The sequence below is a fragment of the Apium graveolens genome, chromosome 3 (assembly GCF_009905375.1).
Source record: "Apium graveolens cultivar Ventura chromosome 3, ASM990537v1, whole genome shotgun sequence".
Lineage (NCBI taxonomy): Eukaryota > Viridiplantae > Streptophyta > Magnoliopsida > Apiales > Apiaceae > Apium > Apium graveolens.
The window spans coordinates 50130946-50143421 of record NC_133649.1 but is presented as its reverse complement, the minus strand read 5'-3'; the positions used below and the strand labels follow the sequence as shown (position 1 = coordinate 50143421).

At 34.4% G+C, this 12476-nt stretch overlaps 1 protein-coding gene across 9 annotated transcripts; it reads left to right on the top strand.

The window, feature by feature from the left end:
- The first annotated feature begins 535 nt into the window (after positions 1-535).
- Positions 536-10980, top strand: LOC141712264 (uncharacterized). 9 transcript variants are annotated; one of them, XR_012571559.1, is made up of 6 exons: positions 536-712; positions 2438-2684; positions 4481-4725; positions 6160-6402; positions 6836-7320; positions 8027-9718. XR_012571559.1 is itself a non-coding variant. In XM_074515134.1 (4 exons), the coding sequence occupies exons 2-4, from the start codon at positions 2472-2474 to the stop codon at positions 6173-6175; spliced, it is 474 nt and encodes a 157-aa protein (XP_074371235.1). In that variant the 5' UTR covers positions 549-712; positions 2438-2471; the 3' UTR covers positions 6176-6630. The 9 variants fall into 9 exon arrangements, 2 of the variants coding, with proteins under 2 accessions (XP_074371235.1, XP_074371236.1); XR_012571557.1 differs by having other exon boundaries at positions 6761-7320; XR_012571560.1 differs by lacking the exons at positions 6836-7320; positions 8027-9718 and adding an exon at positions 1379-1510 and having other exon boundaries at positions 541-712; positions 6160-6630.
- The last annotated feature ends 1496 nt before the right edge of the window (positions 10981-12476 follow it).

Genomic DNA, 12476 nt, shown 5'->3' with positions numbered 1-12476 from the left:
CATATTTTTTCGTGATCTTGTACTTTCATATTCGTGTACCAAATTTTCAAATCCAAACACTAATTATTCGTGTCGTTTGGTACCGTGTTCAAGTGTCGTATACCAGTGTTGTCAGGTCTACATCTAACAATATATATACATATAATTTATCGGTCATCTTTCATATTGAATTATTATATTCAGACTATAAAAAAAATTAAACTCATGTCAGTATAATAAATATCGAAATTTCATGTTTAAAAGAACAATTAAATAAAAAGAATGATTAATATTACAAAACATTATCATGTTAAGATACCGATTATATAACTAATTTAACATTAACACATTTATCATAAATATATAGATATATCTTATATTTTTGATTACCCTATAATTATTATAAAATTTGTAATTATTATAAAACTTGTCCAAACTTGTTATTATTATCATATATAGATATGTTCTAAAGGCTTTTTGTATAATGTTTTTTAAATGAAATACAAACCTTAACAAAAAATAAAACCGGGCCAAAATGGCAAAATGAAGCCCAACAAGCAGATGAACAAAACACACGACTTTACTGCTTTTGAATAGTTGCCCCAGTATGAAAGCCTTCAGAACATAAAATGCCCTTCATTCTATTCTATTCTTCGATTTGTTTATTCAGCCGCCGGAAAATGCTACAAATGCTGTCGGAATCTTGTCTGGAGGACATACATCTCCGATTCAAGTATGTATATCTTCAATTCCTCATACATCGTCCTTGTAATACCCTAATTATTCACATTATTAATTGTTTATTTTTTAATTGGTGTTGGATTGTATTATTTGTATTAACGATGATATAGTAGAGTCTATAAGTTAATTTTTGTTGTGTGTGTGTAAAATTAAAAGCCTAAATCAATTAAAAGTCCGTCCCGCATCGTGATAATTGATAAACTAAAAAGTGTTTATATTGAATTCTGTTAATTATACTAATTGAGGGAGTGTGGGGAAGGGGCAGCGGAACACTTGATGGCCCGGGCGACCCCTAACCTTGCTCCGGTTACATGGAGTTAAATTATGTATACAGGGTGATTCGCTCGGTGCACCCGTTCAGGTGGCCCTCCGCTGCTATTGTGGACCTATTCATCCCCTTTCGACTGGTCTGAACGGTTGGCTCTTGTGCCTTAAATCCTGCCAGCCAGGTTCGGCACTCCCTCCACCTTTTTTGCCTTTTCCATTCTATTTTTAGGTGTTCCCCCAATTTTATACGGAGTTGTAATTAGCTTAGTATTATTTTTATCAATTTTATTGTTTGTTTGTTATACATAGTAGTCACTAGATGGTTTCAGACATTACAATTATATACCCCAATTTTACACGGAGTTTTAATTAGCTTAGTATTAAATGATAGCCTCCCTCATCTCCGGCAAGTTCTTCTTAATCGGCGGCCGGAAAATGCTTTAAACGCCACCGGAATTTTTTGAGACTATTATCAAAAGCTTCTGACATCGGGAAAGAGCAGATATTCTATCTCTGATATCAAGTATGTATATTCTTATACATCATCTTTGTGGTATTATACCATAATTTTATGCATAATTAATCGTTTATTTTTTTTAATTGGTGTTGGATTGTATTTTATTAACGATTATATCATAGAGTTTACATGTTTTTTGTGTGGATATTTTTATTGTTGTGTGTGTACAATTAAAAGCCTAAATCAATTAAAAGTCCGTCCCGCATCGTGATAATTGATAAACTAAAAAGTATTTATATTGAATTCTGTTAATTATAATAATTGAGGGAGTGTGGGGAAGGGGCAGCGGAACACTTGATGGCCCGGGCGACCCTTAACCTTGCTCCGGTTACATGGAGTTAAATTATGTATACAGGGTGATTCGCTCCGTGCACCCATTCATGTGACCCTCCGCTGCTATTGTGGACCTATTCATCCCCTTTCGACTGGTCTGAACGGTTGGCTCTTGTGCCTTAAATCCTGCCAGCCAGGTTCGGCACTCCCTCCACCTTTTTTGCCTTTCCCATTCTATTTTTACATGTTCCCCCAATTTTATATGGAGTTTTAATCAGTTTAGTATTATTTTTTACATAAGAGGCTTTTTTGAAGTTTAAAATCCGTAAGTTGCTTTTCCCAGGCTTGAGAGACGAATAGTAGAATTCTTTTAGCTCCTACCTCTCCATCATCAAACTCTATTAGCTGCTGCTTATATTGGTTGAATTGAAGCAGCTCTTCCATAGTGTGTGGAATATTTAAAAATATGAGCTTTGGATAAAGTATAATTGTGGTCCTAATAAGCATAAAGGGAGGGAACTTTATACGGAGTTTTAACTAGTTTAGTATTATTTTTTTCAATTTTATTGTTTGTTTGTTATACCTAGTAGTCATTAGATATTTTCCGACATTACAATTTAAAATAAAATGAAATAAATAATCCTCGTCAAAATGCTACAGGCAGTAGTTAAAATGCTACAGGCAGTGATGTCACATGTCAGACATAAGGCGCGGTTTGTTCTTTCTCTGTGGCGTTTTGTCACATGCCGATCAGCTTCCTGTCTCGTCACTGTATAACAAGCTTCGAAACCTCATTGTTTGGCGGTGGCCACGAGAAGGAATTAGCTCATGCACTCCAAGAACGTGCCTCTGTGATCTATTTCTTCTCTTCTCTCTTCAGCCTGCAGATTTAGATCTCTGGTGTCAAGTATGTGGATTCTGACTCTATCTCTCTGTTTCCTGCATCATATATATAATGTTTTTAGGAATTTTAATTTGTTTAGAACATGTGATTCTTCCTCTGCATCTGCTCATGTCTCTCCCACTGTAATGTGATCTCATTGGATTGGATCTTATATGTTTAATCTATAAATTACCAGTCCTTATCTTCCTGAGCGTGTACTTGACCGTTTCTTATTAAAGATCATCTTATTTTTTGTTCATAATTCACGCCTGTCCTTATATTTATAAACAATTATCTTATTTTTTATGTCCCACATCATTATGTTAAAAATTATTAACTTATATATATACAGTGCTGTGTATAATATATATTGCCGCAGTAGCACTCACTGTTGACTTAATAACCTCTGCATGTGGAAGATCATCGCTGAAACTAAATAAATATACCCTTGCGAATATACAAGTGGATATAAATTACACACTTGTGGGAGGATCAACGCTGAAACGGCTAATCCGGGTTCGAATCCCGGCTGCGGCAATTTTTTTATTACTCAGTAATCAGCTAATTTTATTAAATTCTGCAACAATTTGTATTTATGAATATAGATATGGGGGAGCGATGATTATATGCCAGGGTTAATTGTATTATAATGTAATAAATTAAAGCTTAATATGATGTCCCACATCTTCAAAATTGGTAAATTTAATTATGTATATATTAAGTAAAGCTAGTTTTATTAAATTGAGGGAGTGCGGGTAAGGGGTAGCAGAACACGTGATGGCACTGGTTGACGGGTTGGCTCTTGTGCCTTAAATCCTGCCAGCCAGGTTCGGCACTCCCTCCACCTTTTTTGCGTTTTCCATTCTATTTCCCCCCAAATTTATACGGAGTTTTAATAGTTTTTCAATTTTATTGTTTTGTTTGTTATACGTAATAGTCATTAGATGTTTTCCGACGTAGCAATTTAAAATTAAATGAAATAAATAAACCTAGTTAAAATGTTACAGGCAGTGATGCACATGTCAGACAGAAGGCGCGGTTTGTTCTTACTCTGTGGTGTTTTTTTGTTACATTTGCTTGGTTAAATGCTCTTAAATTTGCATCAATTTTACTTTGGTGAGAATTATTTTATTGATTTTGCTTTGTGTCTCCTGCTGCTCATATTTGTACCTCCCCAGGGACCAGGGTCAACATAGTAAATTGGTTCTGGTAGACATGTTCACATTACATAATGACAATATGCCAATTGGAAGTATTGTAAGGTTTAATTTAACTTAGATTTTTCTATTTATTCTTTATGTTTCACTAGTTCATATAAAACTAATATATTAATATGTATAAACTTAGAGTGGATCTGGCGAATTTTTTTTCCTGATAGTGTTATTGGTCAAGGTTATTGCGGGTATCAAGGACTACTATTTCAATTTAGGCATCTGTTGTTTACTCCGTGTGAATGCTTTAGAGATAAAGAACGAAAATGTGGTTGTTTGAGAACCGAAGGATTGGGCTTGAGATATACATCGTTATCATTTTGTCTAAATGGGTATGGAGATGCACAATGGTCATGATTAGTTTTTCTTGGTTGTTTTTGCAAGAATTGTCCCCAATTGGAAGTACCGTAAAGACTCATTTGAATTAGATTTTTCTATCTGTTCTTTATCTTTAACTAGTTCTTATAAAATTAATATGTTAAACTGTCAATTTTAGTAGTTGGACTTGGGGCAAAAAGTATTTGATGAAATAAGATATTTTACAATTCATAAAATTAGCAATCTTAGCATACTTGGAGATCTTAAATTGTTCTTCATTCTTGTTCGCAGGCGGAGGAGAAAATAAATTATCAAGTACTCTGGAAGGATTTTAAATCAGGAGGCAGGAAAACACGTCAGTTGCCGATCAGCTTCCAGCCTCGTCACTGTATAACAAGCTTCGAAACCTCTTATTTTTTGTCATTGTTTGGCGGTGGCCATGAGAAGGAAACAGCCCATGCACTGCAAGAACCTGCCTCTGTGATCGATTTCTTCCCTTCTCTCTTCAGCCTGCAGATTCAGACCTCCGGTGTCAAGTATGTGGATTCTGACTTTATCTTTCTGTTTCCTGCATCATACATATAAAGATTTTTGGAATTTTAATTTGCTTAGAACATGTGATCCTCCCTCTGCATCTGCTTATGTCTCTCCCACTGTTATGTGATCTCATTCGATTGGATTTTATATGTTTAATCTATAAATTACCAGCCCCTATCTTCCTGAGCATGTACTTGACCGTTTCTTATTAAAGATCATCTTATTTTTTGTTCATAATTCACGCCTGTCCTTATATTTATAAACAATTATCTTATATTTTACGTCCCACATCATTTTGTTAAAAAACTATTGACTTATTTATATACAGTGATATGTATAATATATATTGCCGCAGTAGCACTCACTGTTGACTTAATAACCCTTGCATGTGGAAGATCATCGCTGAAACTAAATAAATATACCCTTGCGAATTTACAAGTGGATATAAATTACACACTTGTGGGAGGATCAACGACGAAACGGCTAATCCGGGTTCGAATGCCGGCCGCGGCAAATTTTTTATTACCTTGTAATCAACTAATTTTATTAAATTCTACAACAATTTGTATTTATGAATATAGATATGAGGGAGCGATGATTATATGCCAGGGTTAATTGTATTATAATGTAATAAATTAAAGCTTAATATGTTGTCCCACATTTTCAAAATTGGTAAATTTAATTATGTATATATTAAGTAATGCTAGTTATATTAAATTGAGGGAGTGTGGGTAAGGGGTAGCGGAACACGTGATGACCCAGGTGACCCTAACCTTGCCTCAGGTTACATGGAGGAGTTAAATTGTATGAACAGGTGATTAAACCGATGAATCCGTTTATGTGCCCCCGCTGCTATTGTGGACCTATTCATCCCCTTTCGACTGGTTGAAGGGTTGGCTCTTGTGCCTTAAATCCTGCCAGCCAGGTTCGGCACTCCCTCCACCTTTTTTTGCGTTTTCCATCCTATTTCCCCCCAAATTTATACGGAGTTTTAATTGCTTTTCAATTTTATTGTTTTGTTTGTTAGACCTAATAGTCATTAGATGTTTTCCTACATAGCAATTTAAAATATAATGAAATAAATAAACCTAGTTAAAATGCTACAGGCAGTGATGCACATGTCAGACATAAGGCGCGGTTTGTTCTTTCTCTGTGGTGTTTTTTTTTGTTTCATTTGCTTGGTTAAATGCTCTAAAATTTGCATCAATTTTACTTTGGTGAGAATTATTTTGCTGATTTGGCTTTGTGTCTCTTGCTGCTCTTGTTTGTACCTCCCCAGGGACCAGGGGTGTAATACAGTGTATAAACTGGCAATTTTAGTAGTTGGACTTGGGGCAAAAAGTATTTGATGAAATAAGATATTTTTCAATTCATAAAATTATCAATCTTAGCATACTTGGAGATATTAAAATTTTATTCATTTTTGTTCGCAGGCGCAGGGGAAAATAAATTATCAACTACTTCGGAAAGATTTCAAATCAGGAGGTGGAAAATACATCAGTTGCCGATCAGCTTCCATTCTCGTCACTCTTTATTATAAGCTTCAATACCTTTTATTTTTCGTCATTGTATGGCGGTGGCCACGAGAAGGAAACAGCCATGCACTGCAAGAACCTGCCTCTGATCAATTTCTTCTCTTCTCTCTTCAGCCTGCAGTTTCAGACCTCCGGTGTCAAGTATGTGGATTCTGACTTTATCTATCTGTTTCCTGCATCATATATATAAAGATTTTTGGAATTTTAATTTGTTTAGAACATGTGATTCTCCCTCTGCATCTGCTTATGTCTCTCCCACTGTTATGTGATTTCATTCGATTGGATTTTATATGTTTAATCTATAAATTACCAGTCCCTATCTTCCTGAGCGTGTACTTGACCGTTTCTTATCAAAGATCATCTTATTTATTATTCATAATTCACGCCTGTCCTTATATTTATTTAAACAATTATCTTATTTTTTACGTCCCACATCATTATGTTAAAAAACTATTAACTTCTTTATATACAGTAATATGTATAATATATATTGCCGCAGTAGCACTCACTGTTGACTTAATAACCCTTGCTCATCGCTGGAACTAAATAAATAATACCCTTGAGAATTTACAAGTGGATATAAATTACACACTGGTGGGAGGATCAACTCTGAAACGGCTAATCCAGGTTCGAATCCCGGCTGCGGCAATTTTTTTATTACCTTGTAAATTAGCTAATTTTATTAAATTCTGCAACAATTTGTATTTATGAATATAGATATGAGGGAGCGATGATTATATGCCAGGGTTAATTGTATTATAATGTAATAAATTAAAGCTTAATATGTTGTCCCACATCTTCAAAATTGGTAAATTTAATTATGTATATATTAAGTAATGCTAGTTATATTAAATTGAGGGAGTGTGGGTAAGGGGTAGTGGAACACGTGGATGGCCCAGGTGACCCTAACCTTGCCTCCGGTTACATGGAGTTAAATTGTATGAACAGGTGATTAAACCGATGAATCCGTTCATGTGGCCCCCGCTGCTATTGGGGACCTATTCATCCCCTTTCGACTGGTTGAAGGGTGGCTCTTGTGCCTAAAATCCTGCCAGCCAGGTTCGGCAATACCTCCACCTTTTTTGCCTTTTCCATTCTATTTTTACATTTCCCCCCAATTTATTATTATATGGAGTTTTACTAGTTTAGTATTTTTTTTTTCAATTTTTTATTGTTTGTTTGTTTGTTATACCTAGTAGCTAGGAAGCATACGACGACACGGGACACTGGACACGGGGATCCGTCAATTATCAAAGTCCTGTATCCAGGACACGGCAAAAAAAGTTATAAAATTATAATTTTTTTTATATGTGTTATATATATAGATTGATGTATATATTTGATTATATATATATATAGGGTTATAAAAGATGAAGAGTGGAGGTTATAAAAGACAGATATACACAAAATTAGGGTTAATATAAGATGGTTTGGGCTTTTATAAAATGATTTTGGGCTTTTTTAAGATGATTTTGGGCTTTTTTATATGGGTCGCGTGTCGAACCCGTGTCGGTCGCGTGACGAACCCGTGTCGGTCGCGTGTCGAACCCGTGTCGGTCGCGTCGTACTCAGCTGTGTCGGTGCCGTGTCGCCGTGTCCAACACGCATATGGCATCATTTTTGGAGTGTCGGTACTTCCTAGCCTAGTAGTCATTAGATGTTTTCCAATATTACAATTATATATGTTCCCCCAATTTTATACGGAGTTTTAATTAGTTTAGTATTATTTTTTACATTAGTCAAGACTTTTTATTTTTTATTGCAGGAAGCAAGCCTTACTAACTAAAACTTAACGTCCCTAAGTTTCTCTTTTCCAAGGCTTGAGAGAGTAGTAGAATTCTTTTAGCTCCTGCCTCTCCATTATCTCAAGCTCTATTACCTTCTGCTTACATTGGTCGAATTGAAGCAGCTATTTCAACAATCTGTGAAATAATAAAAAATACGAGCTCTGGGAAAAGAATAATTGTGGTCCTAATCGGCATGAAAGGAGGGCAGTGCTAGAGCCTAGAGGATGCAAAAAACTGCTACAATGCAACTAAACTTATGCTAAACTTACTTTTGAAATTTGTATGTCAAGTTCATATAGAAGAAGTGAACGTATACCTTTATCTTCGTCAATCGATCTTGCTTATGTAGCTGTTTAGTAGGTATACTGTTGGTTCACATAATGACATAAACCCCTGCTTCACTAGCTGTGTACTTATTATACACAATAGAAAACCTTAGTTTTATTAATTACTAGTCCACCCTTTATCCAGACACGACACCCTGATGAACCAAGGGAGTGTGTGGGAACATGACACCCCGAGAATATCTCCAGCTGAATGGAGTTGAAAATTACCAACAAGTGACTCTCCCTGTGCAGCAGTTCATGTGCCCCTCACTTTGCTATTGTGGACCTAATGATCCCCTTTTAACTGGTTGTACATTTGGCTCTTGTGCCTTAAATCCTTCCAGTTAGGTTTGCCACTCAATCCACCCCCGCCCTTTTGCTTTTTTAGTTTATTTTTGTGGAACCTTAAAAGAAAGTCTAGGCATCAAGTGATCTTAGTAAGGTAGGTCATGAAGCCTCTCTGACCTAGGTAGGTTCGGTAATGTAGCAGGGTTAAGGGTAGGAATTAGTGTCCCTACGCTATTTTGGTTAAAGGAGTTCAATCATAAACAGTCCTGTAAACGCACTCGTCTCCCGAGTCCCGCTACTCTTAGTTGTAACTCTCCTCGGGATAACACAGTGATTTGGTTCTGGTAAGACATGTTGACATCACAATCAATATATGTGCTTATATTGAAATGAGTATCTCTTGTTGCCTCTGATGCTTGTAATTCACCAACTTAGTTTTGTTTGTCTCAATTCATAAAAATAATACCTTGTTCACATAAGTTATGTGGCAAATTAAACATAGTTGTCTTGTAGATAGTATCAAATGCTATCAAATCTTCAAAGTCATTAAAATTAAAGAATTGGAATACTCTTAAATATATTCCAATCTTTTATGGTTCTTTTTTGAAGCAAGCCGTACACTAAATACCAACAGTTTTCTCGAGCAATTATCTTATTTTTTGTTCATTTTTCGCTACCCACATTATGTTGGAAAATTATTATCGTGTTTATATACAATGATCTATATAACACCTATACTTCCACAGTAGCACTCGGCTGTAATTCAATAACCTTTGGATGTGGAAGATCATCGCTAAAACTATCAAAAGAATCGATATAAAAACATATCCTTGCAAATTTACAAGTGGAAATAAAACACACGCTTATATAAAGTGGAGCATCAACTCTGAAATGGCAAATCCGGGTTCGAATCCTGGCTGCAGCAATTTTTTTAATACCTAGTGATCTGCCGATCTTAAAACCTAATTACATCTGAATTGATATTAAAAATTATTTCCCTTGGCATTTGCAACTTATATAAACTTGACTGATCATATTGTTTTGGTTTACCAAATAAAATAACTCCCTCTGTCCCATCCATTTCTTTACGGTTGCTATTTTGGGCCGTCCCATCCATTTTTTTACATTCCAAAAATAGTAAACTTTTAATAATATAAAACACTATTACACCCACTAATTTCCTCCACTCTCTCAAATCTATTATTAAATATTAATAGGTCCCACTACTTTAACCACTTTTTATCATTTTTCATTACTTTACCTACTTATATATATATATTGGTCTCCGTGCCCACCAGAGATGTAAACATCCTGATGGGACGGAGGGAGTACTTGTTTGTTGTTACGTCTTGCCATGCTTCTTGTAAAAAATTGTGACACATTTGTTTGTTAACTCCACGTCTCCTGGCTACTTAGTACTAACGGCACATTAATCGATCACGTTTGGCCTTAAATTCTCTCGAAGAGAACTTCTTGTGCACAAGTCATGATAGTATCATTGATTAAGTCCTTTCAAAGGTGCAAATTATTTTCTCTTCCATGGATTTTTTCTTGAAATTGAAATGGTGTCTATTTGGCTGAGGTTACAGGTTTTCTTACAAGTTTGCTGGATCAATGGAATGTGAAGCATTGTGGGTGTACGCGGTTCGGATCAGATCGGTTGTGGGGTAAAATTCGAACCAAACCGCGAAGAGCGGTTTTAGAAAAGTGTCATCCGCAACCGCATTTGCGGTTAATCGCGTCAATTGCGGTTGCGAATTTACGGTTATTGCGGATCGGTTTGCGGTTCAACCACTTATTTTAAAATAATTAATAATTTGTAAAAAAATAAATTCGGAATATTAATAAATTCAAGTTTAAGTTACGTAATAAATTTACATTCAAAAATAAAATACAAACTAATGTTACGTATGGAGCAAGAATATTAAAAACATACAAAAATATGGAGGCGAGAGAAAAGAAAAAGGAAAAGCTTAAAAAAATTACATGTTTGATTACATTTTCCATATGTTTGGTTATATATCTTATAATAATTGTGAATTCTACGAACGAAGTCCTAACATTAACCTAAGATTAGTTAATAAATATGTATACTTATTAATTTATATGATATCAACTATATTTTTGAAAATATATTTTATTATAAATATATGTTGCGATTTGCGGTTGCGATTTTGCGATTTTCAAGAATTTAAAACCGCATCCAAACCGCGAATGAACAATTTTAAAATTTAAATTTACAACCAACCCGCGTTTCGCGATTAACCGCAAAATGCGGTCGGTTGCGAGCGGTTGAACGGTTCATCTGTACACCCTTAAACTACAACTACAATGTGTATAAAGTTTTTTCCAGAGTAACCAGTGCGTTGAATACAAGCTGTTTCTTATTAGCAATTACCCCTGTATTTTGTTTATTATTCACGTCCCACATCATTATGTTGGAAAACTATTATCTTATTCATAATAAGTTTATTGCTGTTGCCGCAGTAGCACTCCAAAGTAAATCAATAATCTTTGCATGTGGAAGATCATCTCTGAAACTTTCAGAAAAAAATTACTAAATATAAATAATACCCTTGCTTATTTAAAGTGAAAATAAAACACACATTTGCATATTTCAAGTGGAGGATTAACGCTCAAACGGCAAATCCGGCTCGAATCCCGCTGAGGCAACTTTTGAATAGAATACCTTGTAATCAGCTAATTTTTAATACCAAATTACATCGAATTCATATCCAAATATTATTTTCCCCGGACATTTATATTTCATATTTAAACTTTATAGATCATACTCCTATTTACTACTATGTTTTTTTTGAAGATTTTGTTTCTTTACTATAGTTAAGTCTTTGGTTCGCACATGAAAGTTCGAAAAACCGTAATGCGGGAGCAGATCTTGGAAGATTGTCTTTTGTTTGTTTCTTTGTAAATCAGTGTAATATGATGTAAATGTTTATATTGAGTGCTTTTGACTTTTGAGCCTAGATCTCTCTTAATTCTTCGAGATTATGACGGAAACATTTTGAATCAATTTTAGTGATGTGATTTCTCTCCCCATCTCAAGATGAAGACTCAGTTAATCTGTATACGTTTTTAGGATGTTTCGTTATTCCACAGGCTATAACTTCTGGCATATAATATTCTATCTATTAGGTTTAAGATAAGATTTTTTTACTCATATCGTATTGTTTTGATGAAGTTTTCCATTGAATGAATTTAGGAGCTAGTAATTTCCAGCTACTCGATGGGATATCGTAGAATTTAAATTTAAATATTTTCGGATTATTCAAATTCAAATTCATCAAATTTCGAATTGGATCAGGTATCCAAAATTACGAATAATATAGGTAAATTTAATATCATTGATATATATAAACATCATTAATGACATTTGTGTAATAACTAAAATTAAAATAAATAAATTATTATGTAAATAAAAGCATTATATAGCACAAGTTTACGCGATGTAGTAAAATTTAAGATATTATTCAGTATTCTATCGCAAATAATTTTTTTTTTTGTAAATATATATAGGGGAATGATCAAATACCAACTAAAATTAAAATTGGAACTGGGAACCAATCTAGCCATTAAATCTACCTAATCTAATGGTCACCCCACCCAACTACTCTACACCCTTCAACACCCAATTTCAACTTTTTCTCTCCGGTTTTAATATAATTTTTCCCGTCAAACCGTAAGTTCTTTTTTAAATCCGATTTCACTGTATTTTTCTACATCTCTCAACGATCAATTTGCATACCATATGTCTTATATTTTGAATTAATTTTAAAAAAAAATTATTTGATTTCTA

What these genes read in the sequence shown, in the direction of transcription:
- LOC141712264 (XM_074515134.1), top strand. Translation starts at nt 2,472, where the DNA reads ATGTCAGACATAAGGCGCGGTTTGTTCTTTCTCTGTGGCGTTTTGTCA. An exon ending in ATTTAGATCTCTGGTGTCAA is followed by an intron (nt 2,685 to 4,480) that starts GTATGTGGATTC and finishes TCTTGTTCGCAG; the next exon opens with GCGGAGGAGAAAATAAATTA.